General features: G+C 38.3%; 1 protein-coding gene across 1 annotated transcript in view; it reads right to left on the bottom strand.

Annotated features, from left to right (window-relative positions):
* Positions 1 to 21,867, bottom strand: part of PLXDC2 (plexin domain containing 2) — a 446,547-nt gene that overhangs the window by 195,077 nt on the left and 229,603 nt on the right. Inside the window, exon 4 of the mRNA XM_049624674.1 lies at positions 3,996 to 4,065. Coding sequence (XP_049480631.1) covers positions 3,996 to 4,065 — 70 coding nt within the window. The remainder of the gene's footprint in view (positions 1 to 3,995; positions 4,066 to 21,867) is intronic.

The following is a 21,867-nucleotide window of genomic DNA, read 5'->3' as shown; positions in this document are numbered from 1 at the left end:
TAAATTATATATATGTCTGTATTGTTAAACCATTTTCTGTTTTGAAATGGTGTTGATCTTAGCAATGACACAAGACATCTTTAAGCTCATTTCGGTCGTAAAGAAATTTGGGTCTATGTGAACAGCGAGAGAGAAGAGGGGTGGGGGCTGCATTTTAAGGAGGCATGGGAAACGGGAAAACAGCGTAGTAGGAATGAAGGAGATTGTACCTTAAAATATCCACTTTAACATTTCACTTTCTTTTTCCCAAATCCAATGTAAAAACAGGTTCAAGAGACATCTGTAGATACAGTTGAGGAGAACTGACAGTCGATAAAATATTCATTTGTTTCACAGACACCTATGCGTCCCTCTTTAAAAAATCCCAGTCCCGGGTCTATTTAGAATGGTCTGCGGTCAACTGGATTTAACCTCACCCGTGGTTTCAATTTTTCTCCCAAGCCATTCATGGGTAATAACTTTTCAAGATTTCTAATGTGACGAGCATTTGTCAGGAGGGTCCACCTGCCTATCACACCTAGTCAATCACAGACGGCACCCATCAAAAGTCTGTGGTTCAGAAGTCCCCCATTAAGAGGTTCTTAGCTTTACTCGCCGCATCCTAATGGATCCTGTGGCCTGGAAACCTTTGCAACCACAGTGATTAAAGAGCTCAGCGATGTGTCTTGCACTGACTCTGTCTCTCCTTCTTCACTGCACACACCCTGGTTTAGGTGCCACGATCCATGCAGAAATACCAAAAGCCCTGTTGCTAATTGCTTTCTTTGCCTTGGCCGCCCTCGCCTTACCCTGCTCTCCACGGCCAGCACAGGCCAGATCTGTTCTCTACTCAGAAAACCCTGATACTTGCTGGATATCATCAAATCGATAATATTCAAGGTATTTCACATCACTCTTCTCATCTCCCCTTGCTAGACTTCAACTCCAACCCTCCAATCGGGATAAACAGATGTACGTGACAGTCCTCCAGATATATTGGCTACAGGTTCAGCACTGTCCCTTAGTTCAGCATCCCTTTGTCTGGAATGCCCCTTCCCTCCCCATGTTTTTTTCAACCTGCCTCTCTGCCTACTAAAATTCTACCTTCCCTCAAGGCCAGTGTGACAAACCCGTTCTTGACTGGCCCAACGGGAATGGCCTGGGAGCAACCTTCTGCCCCTCCAGTATTTACAGTCAGCGTCCTCTGACGCTTAGTTATATACTCCTTCCTCTTCTTAAAAGAAATTTTTTTAATGTTTATTTATTTTTGAGAGAGAGGGACAGAGAGACAGAGAGACAGAGCACGAGCAGGGGAGGAGCAGAGAGAGAGAGAGACACAGAATCTGAAACAGGCTCCAGGCTCTGAGCTGTCAGCACAGAGCCCGATGCAGGGCTTGAGCTCACAAACTATGAGATCATGACCTGAGTCAAGTCGGTGCTCAACCGACTGAGCCACCCAGGCCCCCCGCTCCTTCCTCTTCTTAGATTCTAAGATCCTGAGCAGGATCCATATTTTACCCTTCTCTGGATACAGTGAAATATCACATCCTGTGCCTTTCACACAGTAGGGGTTCAATCAATAGTGACTGAATAAATAAACAATAAACGCACAAACAAGCTTTTTATTTAGTCAAAAACTTTTACAGGAGATTCTTGTTTTGTTTTGAAGAAACCCAGGTGAGTGTCTAAATTATCTCAGTTATGCCTCTTTAAACAGGGTGTAGATTTATATGTGCAAGTTCGATGCTAGCATGTTTTAAGTAGAGAGAAAAAAATGTTTCTTTACATTAGTGCTTTCTTCAAAGAAGATGGAGATCATTTAAGATACCAGATTTTTCACTTATCTTGAGGATCTTTTCAAAGGAAATTGGTACTTTGAAGCAGTAAAGATGACATAGCTATTTGTTTGGGTTTCTTTCCTACCAACTCAGCTAAGGGAAATCTTAGTTCATATTGGCTGAATCACCGACATGACTTTTAAAGATAAAACAATTTGAGAAGCTGAAAATCAAAGGGGTCCGTTATTTTGCCCACCGTGTGTAAAGATTTTGAACAAACGTGGTTAATAATTCACTGTTTAAAATTCAGTGGAACACTTTTTAAAATTCAGATGTTAGAAAATGTGCTTAATGTCCAGCTTATAAAATAGCCATGTTCATATCATACTTCAAAGATGCTCGGAAGCATGATGTAATTCATAGCGTCGGGGGCCATCTTTCATTTTTACCTTTTTCCTTTTCTCTCAATCCTTCAACACATTAATTAAATGTCTATTAAGTGCCATGCATCATACTAGCACAGAAATGCATGGCAAGCTCAAAAAGACATGGTCCTTGTGGGAATTTTGCTTATATTTAGTCCTTTCTTTACACAAAATTTAATAGTGTCAGAACTGAAGCCATTGGCGTTCCCTAAAACCAGCTCTTCTGCTTGAGTTTGTGATTTCTGCTGACAGCATCATTTCTCTCCCTTGATTTGAAAAAGCCACAGACTTGCCAAAGCTCTCAATATGTGCCACACAAACTATTGCAATATTCTTCCAATTATACGTAGCAACCCAGTCTTTTTACACTTGAAGGCATTATACAAACGTCTGGGTTCAGCTTCTTAAAGCTTATTACTTACTAATTAAGGACTAATGACTCACATAGACTCTTGAGGCAATAAAAAAATTGTCCCAATCTACCTTTCTCTTCTTAATATGCCACATTTTTTTTTTGTAAATCTACTCCCAGCTTCTCTCAAACTCAATTATTTGCTATCCTACATACACCTTACCCATTTCTTCTTCTGTGTATTTACTCAAGATGTTCTTCCGTGGGACCTACCCTTCCTTCCCTACATAACCACAGAAACTGAGACATCATTTAAGAAATATCATAAACAGCAATTTTTCTATAAAGTCTTACCGGACTTTCACAGATGGCTCAGCTTTGTCATCCCTGGAAACCCATATTTCATCATATGTATTTTCTAAGGAACCCCCACATTCTGCTTCACTCTAATAGTCCCCTAGGCTATATAATCCCAAGGCAGACATAGCTTTATTTCCCATTGTTCAGAGTAGGTGCTCAAAAACTTTTGTTTGTTTGTTGATATTTCTGATTATAAGTCTTATTCTGAATCCTATGTATCTTCTAAATTTTATATTAAAATGTGGCACGAGTGATCCACATGACTTCCTTACCATTCAGAATATCAATAATGAAACCTGGTGAAGGAAAGGGACTCCTGTCTAAGGTGCATTAGACATGGGTTCTCTGTATGTAGACTCCATTCCACCTCTGGTTTTCTTTTAACTTATTTCTTGACTTACGCTTCCATGTTTATGTTTTTCCCTCAGAACACAGGGATATTCTCTGGCCTTTTGCTTATCTCTGCTAGTAGCACTCAAGGATTAAATTTTTCTGACTTCTGGGATATACTAAAAAAACGATAATTGCCTTTCAAGAGTATTGCTAATCTCTATACTAATATCCAAAGGTTGTGCAGAAAAATAAAACTAAAAGAATCCCAACTGAATCTCAGTGTTTACTTTTAAAATTCAAATTAGTTGCCAGTCAACATAGGTGGTATTAAAGAGTGGGGGGGGGGCAAATAATTAAAGGTAATATAATGAGGATGTGTGTATACATATTTATATTAATCAATTACATACATTAAAAGAAAGAAAAATACCGCAGCAGGTTCCTTAAACACCTTTTTCTTTTCTAGGTCTATTCCCATTTATGCAGTCTTACCATATTACCAAAGATGAATTAAAACATAGAAGGAAAAAGAAGGAAAAAAAAGTATAAAGAAAACAGATGAATCTAAGCTGAAAATTATAACTCCACCTTTTTTTTCTGCTGAAGTTTTTCCAATAGCTATACTCTTTCTTAGATTTGATTTACACCCATGACTTTGTGATAGAAGGCAATGGTTTTCCCAATAAATGTCCCTCTTGAAATGTAAATTAAAAATAACTATAGTGAAACTGTAGATTATTTAGGGTGGATGGGTAGAAAAACACTTACCCCCAGTTGCCACAGTGATTTCACGTAGGAAATGGCCATAAAATGGGAAATCGAAGGACAGATTCACTCTCTGCAAGGAACAACAACCAGAAAAGAAAATCAATAATGTACATAATCGTAAATGTAAAATGAAAGCCTTCCAGTTAAAAAAAAAATGATACTTCTACTTTGAACTACTATTATTGTAGTTGACTGTTCGACCTTGAATCCCTGGTGGTAATAAAGGATTTCTTTTCTCTGGTAATTAAGAAGTATGTGAGAAGAAAAAAGTTGACTGTGATGGTCTATTGGTCTGTTCTTCCCTTACAAAAAGAATCTGGAACTTTCAACTGTGATTCAGGCTATTCTCTCCAATTCTCTTAGTCGTCCACTGAGAATCAGTTCAGTCATCATGGTGAGCAATTAATTTTAGGATTCTGTTTTTAGTTTGATTAGTTTTCTCCAACACAGTAGAACATGTCATCTATCAAGTTTCACTGAATAAGGCAGAAAAAAATTTATTTTATGTAATTATGTATTCAATTTGTCTTCTGTACATTTCATAATGAAAGGAGGTTTCATGTAACAAGATAGCTTGCACTCTGATCTAGACCTGCAGATATTTTTATTTTTGGTGCAATAAACTCTCTGTATTTGGTATATTATGTCCACTTTACAAAGCACAGAGTCAAAGAATAAAAAATGCTGCTTATTGGAGAACTACTTTGCCTACTTAACTACTTTAGAAGAAAACTGGAGAGACTTAAGAAGAAAGCTCATAAATTTCACCCCTCTTTGTTCGAAAAAAGGGACCATATATACATACATATATATGTAGTTTTACTTATTATTGTATTATTTATAAAATATGTATTTATATTTTTATATCATATATTTATATATTAAATACACACATAATTTATATAATAAATATATATAATATACACAGTAAAATAAAAACAAAACACAACAAAGCAAAACAAAAAACCTTAGATTTTTCATATGTTTGAAGTGATACAAACCAGATATATTATTATTAGGCAAGAAGCAAGAAAAAAGTGAGTTATAACAAAAATGACCAACTGAAATAAAAGGAGCCAGAAAGAAATTAATTACCTGGTTTAGAGCCCAAAAGCACACACCAATTACCTACAGCAAAAGGTTTTCATGTTGAAATTCAACAGTCTATATTACAGCTCTCCCAATATACAAATTAAAAAAAAATAGAGAAGTATATCTAGATTGAATTTTGCTCATTCCAATTTTGCAAATGATCACGTTTTTACATCCATCAGAGATTTCTAATGACTTATTTGGCATGAAATTAATGATTCAAAATTTACAGTAACTTTCAATTAGGTTTTCATTCCCTCCTTTGTAATGAAAGCTGCATCTTCCGAGAGGGTTTATCACCATTTTTATTTTATGCTGACTGATGGGAACAACAAAACCCATTTTCACGGCACTAACCGAAATGAGTGGTTACTAATAACCCTAAAATAAAAGCTTCCAATGGCAAAATTGGGTATCTCATAAAAGACATCCAAAATAATTTTATAAAGGCGCTTGCTGTGGTATATTGTTCTTCATCGTTGTAATTTATTTCCATGCTCATGAGCAAACTGGTAAAATTCATCACCCTTCGGAACCCTTACTTCCAGAGCAGGAGTTTGGTTTAAATATGTATTACTCACAAATGCTATCAATTACTCTCCCAAAGATGAACCAGAGGAATAGGATATTAGTGTCTCTGCCACCACACATTTCAATATTTTTAAAAGAAGAATGAGACACACACACATATGTAAGTTTGACTTTTCTTGAGAAATAAAGACATTCTCAAGGAAATTTTGTTAATATATTATTCTGAAGAACAGTATCAATGATTGAAATGCTTCCCTGTGTAAAGGACCAGTTTACCCCAGTTACCACCATGACCGCTTCACGGACACTGAAGGGATAGCAATGCAAATTTAGAAAGATGCCACCTTCTCAATAACGGTGAAATCCACCATTTCTCTGTGGATAATACTTTCCAAATGTAGGTTCCTAAAAACTTCCTCCTAGGCTTGGCTCCAATTCCCCTAGAAGTCATTCTCCATATTATCTAGCACATCACTCCCCCACTTGAAATCATTCAATCCAGATCCAACCCTCTCTGAAATCATGTCAAAATGGTGACAATGTGTTCTAAGGCCCAACACTAACTGGCCCCTGCTACCTCACACTTTTCCCTTCACATTTTCTGCTCCAGCAAGTCTTCTAGAGCTTTCTTTTAGTTCCCTTGAACCTGCCACCTTTAAGCGTTGGTTCTGGTACTGCTACAAGCTGTCGCTTATGACTGTCACAGTCTTTCAAACTTGGTTGGCCATGGCTTCCATATTCTTTAAGCCTTGGCTTAGTTTGATTGGCACCCCAAATACCAACTCCAACATAAGGATTTAGGGGCAGATGGTTTGTTTGGAAAGTAATCAGGAAGTATTTGCTCCAGAAAGAGGGAAAAGCCAGACAAGGAAAAGAGCAATCAGTAGTAGATACACTTCTAGGTATGTTACTGTTATAGCTAGTTCTCCTCTTGGAGAGCCTCTGAGAAACAAGAAGGAAAACATGCCTTAGAATCTTCTCATTGGATGTCAGGAGGCTGGGACATTTATCCATTAACTCCCATCTCCTACCGACTGGAGGTTAATTCCCCTCCGCCCCCAGACTCCCTGTGCTTGTGCCTTCAGACAGAAAGAAGAGACACAGCACTTGAGCTGGTAAGTTGCTGGTATATTAGAACTGCCCTCCATGGTTTCAGGTGAACTCAAGGAGGCAGAAGGGATATGGGACAAAGCATCAACAGGGACTAGCTAGGTCACATCCGCAGAAACTGCTACTTTGACTTCTTAGCTCAAGGTATGCCTTCTTACGATATCCTACCTAGCATTCTCTACATATACAGACTCACATAAAGCAACTGCATAAGATTCAGACAGTAACTGCATCAAAGTGAAACTAACTTAGTGTCAGAGTGGTTAAGAACAGCTTAAGAGGAAAACTAGAATTTGAACCCACATGTAGTGGACAGCGATGGCAATGCTAAAACAAAGTGATGAGAAAAGTCATACCTAAAGGCAAGTTTTTGAAAATTACTATTATCCCTCCTTAAAACACATAACTGAAAAATATTAAAACATAAACAGGAAAAACAAACGCTCTGGAATTTTATAGAGTGCTTTTTCTTCCCCCAGGGAGTGCTTTGTGGTTTTTGTTTATTTGTTTGTTTGTTTGTTTTCAGGGAGTGCCTTGACACTAAATGATTATATATTCAATATCATTACCCCTGGGTAATTAGATCATTATTTTTCCTCAGTGTGGTATATAAAACAGGCATGCGGGTCACTGAAGAAAAGTTTTATTTATTCATTCATCCAGTTGACAACATTTATTTAGCACCTTATATATACCAGTCCCTAAATCAGAGGCTGAGGATACAACAGTCAATAGGTCCTACCCATTCCTTCCTTTGAGGAGTTCACAAAGTGGTGCAGGAGAACATCACCTAAGGATAAACAATAGGGCTAGGCAGGGGCAGAGTAAGGCCCAAGACAGGCGACCTAACCCAGAGGAGATGTCACTGAAACTCTTTTAAAATGACAAACGGAAGTTAGCCAGATGAGACCTTAAGGCATGGAAGCAGAAGCGATAGGTCAAAATAGGGGTAGAAAGTGAAGCCTGGGTGGCTCAGTCGGTTGGGCGTCTGACTTTGGCTCAGGTCATGATCTCGTGGTTTCTGGGTTCGAGCCTCGTGTGGGGCTCTGTGCCCACAGCTCAGAGCCTGGAGCCTGTTTCTGATTTTGTGTCTCCCTCTCTCTCTGCCCCTCCCCTACTCACGCTCTGTCTCTGTCTCTCTCAAAAATAAACATTAAAAAAAAAAGAAAGAAAGCAAAACTGAAAGGATTTTATGATTATTGGAAGGACATTTAAATCGGGAGTGAGGGAGGATAGTCTAGGAAAGAGGACAGGTTTCTAGCGGGGTGACTAGTGGACTATTGTGCCATCAATTGAGATAAAGAGCTATTTTGGTTAGGTGTGAGAAGATTAATGACTTAAGCATTCTTTACGTAATGAAAAATAAATAAGAATGACCCCAAGTTGAATATGCAACAAGGGACACTTCTGCAACCAGAAAGGCTAACCAGAACCCTGGAATTTGTCACAAAGTCACTGTAAACAAAAGCAAGCATAGCATTGAAACCCTGGTGTAGTTACCAGACCCTGAGCATTATCCTATCTTGGATCTCAACCCTTAAGAGATATTCCATGTAAAGGGGGTAAGGGTTTGGGAAACTTGTCACATAACTAAATTAACAGTCTGGGCAAAATACAAAATAAAAGCTTAGAAGTGAAAATTTCAAGAGCATGGGCAACACACCTAGAATCAACTGAATTGGCTACCTTCTTACACTCTGTGGAAAGGAGTGAATTATCTGAAAGGAGAAATGGTAATTTCGAGACAGACAAATGGCATACGACTTCTTCATCTGGGGAAGGATAAATTAACGGAACATTCTTTGAAGAGTCTGTAGAAGTATATGAAGAGAATCCAGACAGTTGGGTGCAGATTTATGGCAGGTACAGCCATGTATGACTGTGACCTTTAAAACCACATCATGCCCTCCTACAACATGCCCCATGAAAATACTCTTGGGAACAGACCATCAGGCTCCATTAGGGCTATCCTCTCAGATTTCCAAGGCACTTCTTGTTGCCTCTTTTACATATTGTTCTTATGCCTATAGTGCTATCTGTTTTCAGACTAATTATTGTGATCTCTGCTAACTCTTTTTAAATAACAGAGGAATTGTAATCCTAAGTAAACACTATTCTAGTTTAACTTGCTTGCCTATTTCTCAGTGGTATTACAATGATAAATTAATTTGTCAATGCCGGTAAGACCTTGAAGACAGAAACCTAATACAAATTAAGAATATGGAGTGGGCACACTTATAATTCTAAAAGCTACTTTTTAAAATGTTGTTAATAAAAACTTTTTGTTTGAAGACAGCTTCTTATGTACGGTAGTAAAGCTACATTTTTCCGGTTCCCCCAAGTCTTTATGTCATTTGTATAAGACATAATCCTGATGAAAAGCTTGTGGCAAGAAAATCAGTAGTAACTAAACTTTAAGTAATTGCTAATTTCATGAGTTCATGATAGGAAATGGTCCAAAGAATTTAGGGACTATTCATTTATGCAAGAATGAATTCATTAATTGATCATTAATTTCTATCCACATATTTCAACATTCTATTTTTTAAATGTTTATTTATTTATTTTGAGAGAGAGAAAATGAGCATGTGGGTGGGGGAGAGGGAGAGGGAGTGAGAGTGAATCCCAAGCAGGCTCCATGCTAAAATGGAGTCCATTGTGGGGCTCAATCCCAAGGCTGTGAGATCACGACCTGAGCTGATATCAAGAGTTGGCCACCAAGGTGCCCCTTAACATTCTATTTTTAATCATTTAAACAATATTATGTTTGAGGGGCACATATTTCTACCTTGGGTCTCTCAAATTCATGGGATATTATCATTATTATTGGAAAAATGAGATCTGCATTACTTTTTCTAAAAATATTTCCAAAAGTACATGAAATAAATCTTAAGACATATTTTCAGTGTGTTTATTTATGCTAAGCGTTAACTTCGAGAGTAACTGAAAAATTGAAGAAAAAGTATTTTGCTTAATTTACATGGATATTTCTAGTGATACTGACTTTCTTCTAGAATACCTGAATACACGATTTCATTTCCAATAAGATTTATATCTCTCATAAATAAAATGATTGAATAATCATTCTTATTAGGATAACTTTTTTATAGTAATTCTAAATAAACTTAATTTCTTAATTGAGATGTGATATGTTCTTCGAGAACGCACAAAACAATTGAGTAACTTTCTTGAACCTGGATAAGGTAAACATAAAACTCACTAACTTATAAATATTTAGAAAAGATTACTGCAGTCTTAGTTCTTTATTAACCACCTGATACACATTTTAGAATCTTCCTTTAATGGAACCAGATGAAGCTTTATTTTTAAATTTTCAATGGTTCTTTCCTAAGTTTTAATGATCTAGCATGGTTTTGGAGTCAGAGACTTGAAATGATGTCCCAGCTTTGGAACTTAGTAGCTGTGTGATTTCATCATGTCACCAATGTAAGCCATAGTTTGCTCATCTGTAGTCAAGACGACATTTCTTTCGGGGTGCCTGGGTGGCTCCATCAGTTAAGCGTCTGACTCTTGATTTTGGATCAGGTCATGATCTCAGGGTTCATGAGATCAAGGCCCATGTGGACCTCTGCACTGATAGCACAGAGCCTTCTTGGGATTCTCTCTCTCCCTCTTTCTCTGCCTCTCCCCTGCACATGCATGTGTGCATGCACTCTCTCTCTCTCCCTCTCTCTCAAAATAAAAAAAAAAACATTAAAAAATTCTTTTTTTAAAAGAGACATTTCTTTAAACTATTACACGGATTGAATGACCAAATAACATGTGGATCTTCATAAGCATTTAGTCAATGATAGTGAATATTACCTTATGCACATGAAGGTGTCTAGCATAGCAAGAGTTCCTTAAAACTAGTTTCCTAAAGAAAAATAGCTCCCTATTTGATTCCGAATAGTTGGAAGTGATGTAATATGTGTTGTGTTTAACATCAATGAAGGCAAATTGCTTTACTATAGAATTATACCACAATTCAATAATATGTTTCTGAGCAATGTTATGATGCCCTCATTTCTGTTATATTGAAATAATCATAACTACTATATTTACTGTTGGTAGGAAAATGCAGTTAGCATTTAATATATTAGATGTTATGCTAAGTATTTTTGCCTATATTTAGCAAGTATGCATGGTAACATTAGAAGGCAAAAGTAAGATAAGAAACAGGAAACTTGCATAGTCAGGAAGTGTCTTGAAGAAAGATATTTGATAATTATAAAAGGAAACACAGTATCTTTATAGCGAAGGAGAAGATTCTAGAAGGCATCCCCTGAAGCAGGTGATCATAGTTAACATCACCAGAAGCCAGGCATAGTGACATCATGTACTTTCTGATATGATGCACAAGTAAGGACAGAATGCCATTTCTGTAATGCCACAAAAAGTAATTTGGTCTGAAAACAGAGACCTGTGTTAAAACACGGAAGAAATAGCAGACAAACACCAAATCAGAGACATTGTATGAAATAACTATCCAATACCCTTTAAAAGTATCAAGTTCATGAATGACAATGACTGAGGAAATGTCATAGGTTGAAGGAGGCTAGGAGACTGGACAAATGCATGCGATGTAGGTCATAGACCGGATTCTGAATAAGAAAAATGGATGGTTTGGGACAATTAACCAATATGAACGAGGCCTTACACTGGTTAAGAGTACAGTACCCGTGTTGATTTCTTGTTATCAACAATTGTACCACAAGCACATAAGGTGTTAACACTGAGGAAAGCTATATGGGAACTCTTTCAACATTTCTTGAAAGTTTTTTTTTATATTTATTTATTTTTGAGAGAGAGAGAGAGAGCACGCATGAGTGGGTGAGGAACAGAGAGAGGGAGAGAGAGAATCCAAAGCAGGTTCCAGGCTCAGAGCTGGCTCAGCTCCAGCTGTCAGCACAGAGCCCAGTGTGGGGGTCAAACCCGTAGACCGCAAGATCATGACCTGAGTCAAAGCCAGAAGCTTAACCGACTGAGCCACCCAGGCACCCCCCATTAAATAAGCCTGAAATTAAAAAGAAACTTTACAAAAACAAACAAACAAAACCAAGTAATAAGTTGAAACTACTAGAAATAACAGAGCCAGAATTTCAATCCACAAATGTTTGACTCCACATCTCTTGAGTTTTGACCACTATATCATACTATCTCCCTTCTTTTATAGCAGGTGCTTCTTTTCCTACCTGTTATCAGACTTTCCATAACTGTGTTTTCTCTCTGGGACCCTTAATACTGTCAGTCATTCATGTTTTTGTTCTTAGTAGACAATAATTTCCTTTAAAATGTAGTCATAATAAGACATAGTCAGAAGGCTCCCAGATGCATGAGGCCAAAGCCATAAAAAAAAAAAGAGAAAATCTGAAGAAGGTACAGTCTTCTCAGATGAAAGTGCTGGGCCCGGACGACAGAGCAGTGCTGGGCAGAGCCACGCTGAGCCACAAGCCACTGAAGCCTGATGGAGCCATGCAGGTGCCCTCTCACCAGATGGGCACAGCCTGGACTCCACTGTTTTTTTTTTTGTTTTTGTTTTTTTGCACATTTGGGGTTTAGGTGCATCTATTTCTTACCCTCCAAGGAGGGATCCAGGGGCCAGTTTTCTTAACTTACAGAACCTTTGCTTTCTTTTTTACAGTTCTCAATGGTAATTGGCTGTTAACTGGTTTATTCACCTATTTAACTGAAATCGATCTCCTTACACAATAATATAAGAAGTAATATAAACTAAAGGACAGGAGAGTGGTATAAACAGGACCCCATATGTATGCACGTATGTAGCTATAGAAACAGAAACATGTAAAAGGACAGGCTTCCACAAAAAGCAAACATGAAAGGAAGAAACGGGCAACGGAGAGGGATATACATGGACGCAGCAGCAATACAAACTTCTTTGATATCCCCTAAAGGAAAATCTGGCTTCAAAACCATAAGTGAGCTGAGTGTATTTCAGAAATAAAGTAGCTGCCGTGGGCAGTATAACTCACAATGTTTTTTTTCATGGAGAATTTTTTTTTTTTAATAAAAATGGAATTTTAACCAACTCTCACACCCTTGGAGGAGTGGATGGGACACGGGTCGTTAATCCAGTGACTAAAAACACTGGAAGCCTAATTAAAAGATCACAATGTTCACGAGAAGGGGCTAATCAATACGTAAATATACGGACAAGAGCTGGGCTATTCCTTTTAGGAATAAAGCCCATCAATTGAATTGATTTTCTGAGTTGGAAATTCTAACTGCTTCAGTACTTTTTTGGTAACAGAACCAAGAATTTAAAATTAACCCTGCACATTGAACGATGCGCTGCACGGGACCGTTCACATGCTAGGAAACAAAATGCAATCATTGTGCAGTTACCTGATACTCGTTCAGATGAACTGGGGTTAAGTGAACTATCACCATATCTTTTGACCTCTCACATTTCATGGTTTCCAGCAAACACGTGGCTTACAGTTGCTTGCCTGTATTTGCACATTTTGAGAATTATTCAAATTAGTTTGTGGGAATATTTACCATTCTGGCCGGGTGTGGAGGAACACTGTTGAAGGGCACAGAGAAAAAAAATAACAGGGTTTTATAAAGAAGCCTTTGGAGGGTAGGTGGGTGGAGGGTGAGAACCAGAAGCCACTTCTGGATTTTTCACACTATTCTACAAGCAAGGCAGTGGATTCTGCCAGGATTCTCACGCTGAAGTGTACATGATAATCACCGAGGTTTCTCGTTAAAATACAGATTCTGGGGGCGCCTGGGTGGCTCAGTCAGATGAGCGTCCAACTCTTGATTTCGGCTCAGGTCATGGTCTCAGGGTTGTGAGATGCAGCCCCATGTCGTATCCGTGCTGAGCTTGGACTCTGCATAAGATCCCCTCTCTCCCTCTCTCTCTCTGCCCTGTCCCACTCTGCTTTTAAGTGTGTGCACTCCCGTGCTCTCTCTCTCTCTCGCTCTCTCTCTCAAATTAAAAAAGAAAATAGAGATTCTGATTCTGTAGGTCTGGGGGTAAAGGGGGGGAAATTCTGCATTTCTAACAAGCTCCCAGGGCTGCTGATACTGCCCCAGGGACCCCACTTTGAACAGCAAGTCTCGATGTCACATCATGGTCTTTGAAACACTAAGACCATTGCTGTAAGGAAAGTTTGGCAAGTGTGAAATGTGTTAAAAGGGTATACAGACTTCATTCTGGATAACATCGTCTCACTTCACCTGGTAACAGTTACTTGGCCTGGAAATTTCCATTTCAGGAGTTGAAGCCCAGAGGTACCTACTAGCCAGGACCCAAGCAATGATTTGTGGCCACAGTACGCCTGAGGGCAAGGACACTCTTCTGTTAAGTCCTTGACTAGTGATCTTCCAACGGGGCAGGGCAGGAAAAACACTGTCTTCCCTTCTTCCCCATCAGTGGAAAATAACTAAAAAGGTTAAATGTTTGCATGGTGACTGTTAATATTAATGGAATGGATGCCACGGAGTTAAGCATTGCACAAATGTTAAATCGTGTAATACTAACGACAACCTGAGAAGGTAGGTACAATTATCCTTCCCGTTTTACAGATGAGAAAAGAGATGGCAGAGCAAATAACACACTCAAAGTCACCCAGGTTGTAGTTCACAAAGGTGGGGGACTCAAATCCAGGTAGCCTGTTTCTAAGTCTGCATATCTAAACACGTTATCGAGCTGCCTTTTGACTGATATGTTCAGATCTGGAATTCAGTGAAGGCCAAGTTCATCAGGAGAGTAATTCAAAACTTGATGACGGGGTGAAATTGAAATTTAGGCCAAGTTCAATTTTAACGTTTCACCTTTCTTGGTTAATTTCTCTTTTTTAAGTTTTTATTTGGAAATAACTTCAAATTGAGGTTACAAACATAATGCAAAAAACCCTCCATACTGTTTATGCAGACTCACCAATTTTTAATAATTGGTCACATTTGGCAACTTCTGGATTTTTCAAAAGCTGTGTAAAAATGTATGCCCTCCCAACGCAGCTTCTAAGAGCTGCTCCCATAGGAAAACCTACCAATCTCTACAGCCTACTCTGCAGGGTATCAGGATTCCGGTGGCTAACTCTTGCCCCATTTATCAGCAGTGAAGCTTACTTGACATTTTTTCTCAGGCAGCTGCTTCATAATAAGAAATTCCTGGCGATTCATCACCAATTGAGAGTGGCTACAGGTGGTTCGCTTCTAGTCCCACTGGCATTTTAACAGACAACCTCCACTAAAGAAAGAGACACCAGCTTTCTGAGGCTGGAAACCCAGGCACAGCAGCAGTTCTAACAGGATGATAATTTATGAACAAACCATGTGAGATTTTGACTATTTTCCCTAGTAAGCAATAGGCTATATTTTGGTAAGAAGAAATAGACAAAAAGAAAGATAACAAAAATTGGTATAACCAATATTTTTAAAAGATACTAACATACTAGCTTGTCCAAGCAATCCCAATCCCAAAATGTCTTTTATCTTTTATCTTCTGTACTTTAAGATTTTTCACAAGAATTAAGTCTCTTTGCTTTTAGTTGTGTTCTCTCTTAAAGAGCATTCTGTTCCATTTACATTTTGCTAAGTTTTCAGTGTTACAAAATATTTCCCTGAAAAAGAGTCATGTGAAAGCTTTATCATTTTATAACTTCAGGGTGAGACTTTGTTTTGTGGTCATTTTTCTAAAATTAACTGTTATTAAGTCTTCATGGACTCACGGAGAGATCTCAGAAAAGATGATCAAAAATAGGTTGGAGAAGAGAATCTAGCAAACAAGAGTAAATGAAATTATTTATTCCATCTGAGATATGGCTGTGGGATCCCATTTTTATAGCTTTATGATTGTAAAAGGTTAATGTGAATGAAATCTTCTAAGATTTCACAGAAGCCTCAAGTGTTTACCTCACTTGTGACTTTGAAAGCTGGGCAGAGATTCCTTTATCTAGAATTATTTTACAGCCATCATTGGTAACAGATGATGAAATTAAGGTTACCCCCTATGACTCTAATTTTATAGAAATAATGGTGCCTGTCCACTAAAGACACAATATGGAGAAATAAGATGAAATTGAACTGAAATAGAATAAAATCACGTGTGATTAAAAAAAAATGTTCTTTCTTGATTTGGAAAACGAAGTCTTGTTATACACATGAAAACTGATCATTGTGGGCTTCATAAAACTATCTTAAAACTCTCCAACATCGCTTCTATGTCTGAGGTCGTTCCTAGATTCAGGAAGGGTCTCAAGGGTATCTTAAATAATCACTACTATACATCTGTTTAGATGATGATATAAGTAAAAGGAGTTTACTAAACTCAGCACATTAGGTGAGGAATGCTTAATTTGTACCATTACAACCATCAGCTGGAGAAGGAATAGATCTTTACATGTATTTATTTACTGGCTTTAAGGCAGGCGGACCAGCTCATTTCCCTGGGATACAGAGGAACAGAACTCATTTACTCTAATCTCATGTTAGTTTTGTGGAATGGAACAGAGAGAGGTCTTCATTTTCTGTTTTTAAAAACATGTTTATTTTGAGAGAGAGAGAGAGAGAAAGAGCACGTGCATGCGTGCACACAAGCAGGGGAAAGGCAGAGAGAGAGGGGGAGAGAGAATCCCAAGCAGGATCTGTGCTGTCAGGACAGAGGGAGACACCAGGCTCGATCCCATGAACCATGAGATCATGACCTGAGCCAAAATCAAGAGTCTGACACTTAACTGTCTGGGCCACCCGGGCACCTCACCATGCCCTTATTTTCCATAAGGGCCCTCGACTAATATTTTCTTCAGGACAGAGAGAATTAGTCTCAAAGATAAGTGACTTAAGTAAATAATAATAATAGTAAAATCAACTAATTAAACCTAAAAATTTAGTTAGAAAGACTCATGCAGACAAAACTCATCCTAGTCTGTTATTAAACTAGAGGAAAATCCTAAGAACAAAGGCAAGTAAGGCCAAGTTGATAAACTGTAAATGTCTTGGCTGAAACGGAGCAATTCAAACGCTCGAGCGGCAAGTGTATTCAAGCAGCCAAAGTAAAAATAAATAAAAACAACTTAACTGTTAGTTAAGGTGTGAACAGACCTGAGGCAAAAATGTGTAGTCTAGAGAGTAGCCTGATCTAGATAGCAAATTAAGTAGACTTTTGAGTTAATCATTTAGAAAAATCAGCACTTATCAACAGGTTTTCTGATGCACAGGAAAAAAAAGAAATTGTGCAGAATGAGAAAACGAGGCACAGAGAGGCCAGAAACCAAGCTGTCACCACGGACATTCACATTCAGCCCGCCAACATCAGCATTATGCCAACAGGAGACCTATGGAGGTGTTAGCTGAAATGATGTTATTTTCTTGGAAAAAACAAATAAACAAACCCCAGAAGACTTAAGTTTTTAAATGAAGGTTTCTGTGTAAATTCACATAGTCTGAGGATCTCCACCAAGAACAGACCGATTTTTAAAATTAAAAAAAAAAAAAAAAAGACCACATCAAAAAACATACAAATCTCACAAAAAACCTTACCTGCATTATGATAGAGAGGGAACAGAATTTCATTTCATGTTGCTGGGGTTTCTTATATAAAGTATCAATCTTCCTACCAACATATAGATTTTTTTTTTTTAAGCTAAGAGTGTGTTTATGTCTGGCCAAAAGCACACTGGTGTCTTCTTGGCCAAAAAAAAAAAAAAGAGGGGAGGGGTTACAATATAGATATAAATATATAGATACATATCTGTCTATCGGAGACTCTTAGAGATCACTTGGGAATTAACTTATTTGGGGGTTATTTTTTGTTATAAAGAATAAAGACTCTCAAATAGCACTGCCTTACAATCTCATTTTTATTTGATATTTTCAATGTCCTTTCATATCCATTTCATTTTTAGTCTCAAAACAGCACTAGAGGATAGTCAAGGCAGGCATTTTTCCCCCTTTCTTCCAGGTTATAAAATTGAGGCACAGAGAGGCCAAAAACCAAGAAAATGAGTTTTGGAGCCAAGGTTTCATGACTTCTAACCCTGGTTTCCTTCCACCAGGACAGTGGTACTTCTCTAGAAGCTGTGAATCAGAATTTCATAAACTGTGGTTTCAGAAAGCAAAATAGTTTTAATTTGACTGGCTATTGAATCAAACTTTGTGCCCAAGCAACATATTAAGTAATATGGATATAGAAATATAGAAGAAAATATCAAAACTGTGGAGTTTGAAGGTCCACACAGAGGAGAAGAAATAAATCCAGACTTGTTCCTAGGTTTATAGTCAGAAGCTTCTAGATCTGCAGTCTGACAACTGTGTGACTTTGAAGAAAGGACAAAAATATCCAAATAAGTACCAGTATTTGAATATAAAGCATCTGGCTCATTGCATGCCATATGGTAGGGACTTATACAAATTTTTCACTTTCCTTTGTCTAAGAAAACATGCTCTTTCCTTTAATCTGTCAAAGTTAAAACTAGGTTTTAACATCTGCTTTTTTTGCAATAATGATTTAAGAAATGTTATTTAAACCTAAAAGGATAACGGGGAGACTATAATCAAATTGTAGCATACATACATAATATAAATACTAATGTGTATGGCTTCCACATGACCCATATATGAGAAGGGAAAAGAAATCAGTGTGTTTCGACATGTGAGGTAAATGATTTCTAAGTTTTCCTCTGCCCTGAAATTATAAGATATTTTTGTGGATAGGAGAAAAGGGAAAACTCCTACTCCAATTCTACTCTCTTCCTCTTACTAGAATATTAATGTAAGATTCCAACATGCTGTTTAGACTGCATTTATAAATGATGGTGGTGGAGGGAAAATATTTCTTTATAAAATCATGCTTCCAAGTCAGACACTGCTTTTTATCTTTCTCTGCACAGTTCCGAGGCAGCTGGAAGGAGGAGGGAAGGTGCATCTCTAGGAAAACCGAATCTTCTAGCTTTCTCACTCAACTCCTGCTTATCTAGAGCTGGGTTAGTTAGCCAAATGCCCTTAGTATGCCCCTAGCCACATATATCTTTTCTCTTTTTTGTCTGATTTGTTGACAGAATGCATGCTCTTGGGCATGAAAACTACATTATTTGGTGATAAGATTTGAGAATCTCCCTCTTCCCTTAGGGCTTAAAGTTAAGTCCTGTTTCCAACTAAATTACCAGAGAGCTTTGCATCAAGGATCATGAAGATTATGACATCAACGAGCCTGATTAATAAAGTGAATGTGTTCTTTCCCATTTGCCATTTCCCCTTCTGCTAAAGCCTCTCAGTAACATCAAGGGAGAGAGTAGCTGTACTTTGGTGCCTGGGTGGTGTGGGGGTAGGAGGGAGAATGTTTATGGACAGTATTGAGCCCCCTGGTGATAATACTACCTTAGCATTACAATTCTGTCATCATCCCCCCAAACCTGATTCTACCCCCAGGAAGGCATAACAGAAATGGAGCAAATCAGGCAAGATTGGAAAGGTGGGGAGGCCAACTGAGGAAAGTTTTAAACACGAGTCACTCTTTAAAATTTGGAAATCTCAGACTAATACTTAACCATCACATTTAAGAAAGCAAGAACGTATGTAGAAAAATATTTTTAAAAGTAACCTATTAACTAAATTTATAAGTTCCTAGACATAAGACTTACTTAAATGAAGGACTCTATGTGGCAAATTTTTCCAGGAAAGAAAAAGGAGACTAAGATATATTATTAATTCTATTGTTGTAAAGGGAAGTGTGGACCTAGGGGTGTGTGTGTGTGTGTGTGTGTGTGTGTGTGTGTGTGTTCTGTTGATAATGACAGGAAAATGGGTACAGGACCGATTTCTAACTCTAAGAAATGTTTGGTGATAGCTAAAATTCTTGTTGTTTTCTTTTTAATTTTTTAATGTTTATTTTTGCGAGAAAGAGAGGGAGAGGGAGAGAGGGAGGGAGGCAAAGAATCTGAAGTAGGCTCCAGGCTCTGAGCTGTCAACACAGAGCCTGACATGGGGCTTGAACGCACAAGCCGTGAGATCATGACCTGAGCTGAAGTCAGATGCTTAACCAATGAAGCCACCCAGGCGCCCCTAAAATTCCTGTTAAAAACCAAAACAAACAAACAGACTGTGACAATGACAGAGCTGAAATAATAAATGTTTCTACCAGTGATACATATTTAAAAATCTGAGCATGGAATACCAGATAAGTTTCCAAGCTGAAGCTCACGATTTTGTGCTTGGTGTCGAAAGCCGAGTGTCACCCCCACACTAACAGGAAGAAAAATGGACCATTACAGCATCATGATTTATCTTGAGACTAATCAGAGAATTGAGGTCACACGGTAACCAAGAGAACCCTACTCCAACGAGAAAAAATATTCTTTTTTTTTTTTTTTTAATTTTTTTTTTCAACGTTTTTTATTTATTTTTGGGACAGAGAGAGACAGAGCATGAACGGGGGAGGGGCAGAGAGAGAGGGAGACACAGAATCGGAAACAGGCTCCAGGCTCCGAGCCATCAGCCCAGAGCCTGACGCGGGGCTCGAACTCACGGACCGCGAGATCGTGACCTGGCTGAAGTCGGACGCTTAACCGACTGCGCCACCCAGGCGCCCCGAGAAAAAATATTCTTCAAGGCAAGACAAGACACATGAGCGGCCGCACTTTTGGGAGAGCACAGCAAAGGAAAGTGAGTAAGCAGAAATCCGCTAACACTTTAACCGATGACCTTCTTTGTCTGCCTAGAGATTTCATCCGTTGTGGCTGACAGCAGAACTGGGCCAATTTATGGAAACTTCAATTGGATGCACCCCACATTTGAACTTTTACAAAGCGTATTAGGTACTGCAATATTGTGAGCAGATTGTCAAATGCAAGACATTTCTGATAGACATTGTCCTAATCTAAAACTTTCTCATTTTCTCTTTGAAAATCTTGTTCTAAACCCAACAGGGAATCATTTCTGAATCTGTCATTTTGTCTGGGGTTGCCTGAATATGGAAAAGAAAAGGGATGATGGAATTCATCATCAGCGGAGATGGGGACTTTGCTTGCCTCTCAGCCTCAGACCACATGCGTTCTACGCGGACAATTCAGTGAATAATCTCATGGTGAGTTATAATTAATTCCATTTTAGCTGTTAGCAGTTGTTCTCTTAAAATAGGAAAGTCTACACATATACAATGAAGGATTTTGGCCCCAAATTTTGATATAACCATCAAATCAGTGCCACTTTATATCTCTAAAGTCATTGGCTCCGTCAGTTCTCTCTCTTTCTTTTTGAAATTGTCTTCTTTAATGTTTATTTATTTTTGAGAGGAGAGAGAAAGAGAGAGAGCACGAGCAGAGGAGGAGCAGAAGGAGAGAGGGACACCAAATCTGAAGCAAGCTCCAGACTCCGAGCTGTCAGCACAGAGCCCGACGTGGGGCTCGAACTCACGGACGGTGAGATCATGACCTGAGCTGAAGTCGGACGCTTAAACGACTGAGCCACCCAAGTGCCCCGTCTGTTAGTTCTATTGTTAAGTCAGTAATGGTCATAACATTTGAAAGGTTAAAGTTGTGTTTTCCCTTTGTCATATCAAACTGAAAAATACATGAGTTCACTGATGGTAAGATCACTGGTATTATCTGTGATAGCAAAACTAAATAACTTTTCACTAAATGTTAAATCAGGTATTTATGAGAAAAAGGACTATCAAAAACTGCTGGAACCAAGTGGGATATACTTTATAGACACATTGTGAGTGTGGGCTTGGCTGCCTCGGCTAACAGCTGAGTTTCATCACTTAGTGGTAGCTGGAGGCCTCTAGGCAGCTTATTTGATTTTTCCCCTTACTCAGTTCTCTCATCCACAATACCTGGATGGCAAGCATATTTAAATCATAGGGTTATTATGAAGATTGAAAAGCTAATCCATGTAAGCATTCAGCCTGACAGGTACAATAGGATACCACTGACCAAGGAAGGTAAGTGAGGCCTGAATTGATATCCTGTCATCCCCACTATACAGAAACTACACCTCGTTACAAGTTACATTACTTGTTTAAGGAGCCAACGCTGGTAAAGGATAAACTCAGGCTGAAACATGTTCGGAGACTTCCAGATTTAATTTTTTTGCCCTTTATATCAAACTTTTTCACTGAGATACCTAATTTGGTTATCTGAATCATAAATGTTTCTGGTGAAATCTT

This window comes from Panthera uncia, chromosome B4 (assembly GCF_023721935.1).
Source record: "Panthera uncia isolate 11264 chromosome B4, Puncia_PCG_1.0, whole genome shotgun sequence".
NCBI classification, from domain to species: Eukaryota; Metazoa; Chordata; class Mammalia; order Carnivora; family Felidae; genus Panthera; species Panthera uncia.
Note: the sequence above shows the minus strand (reverse complement) of the source record. Positions and strands in the feature narration are given on the sequence as shown.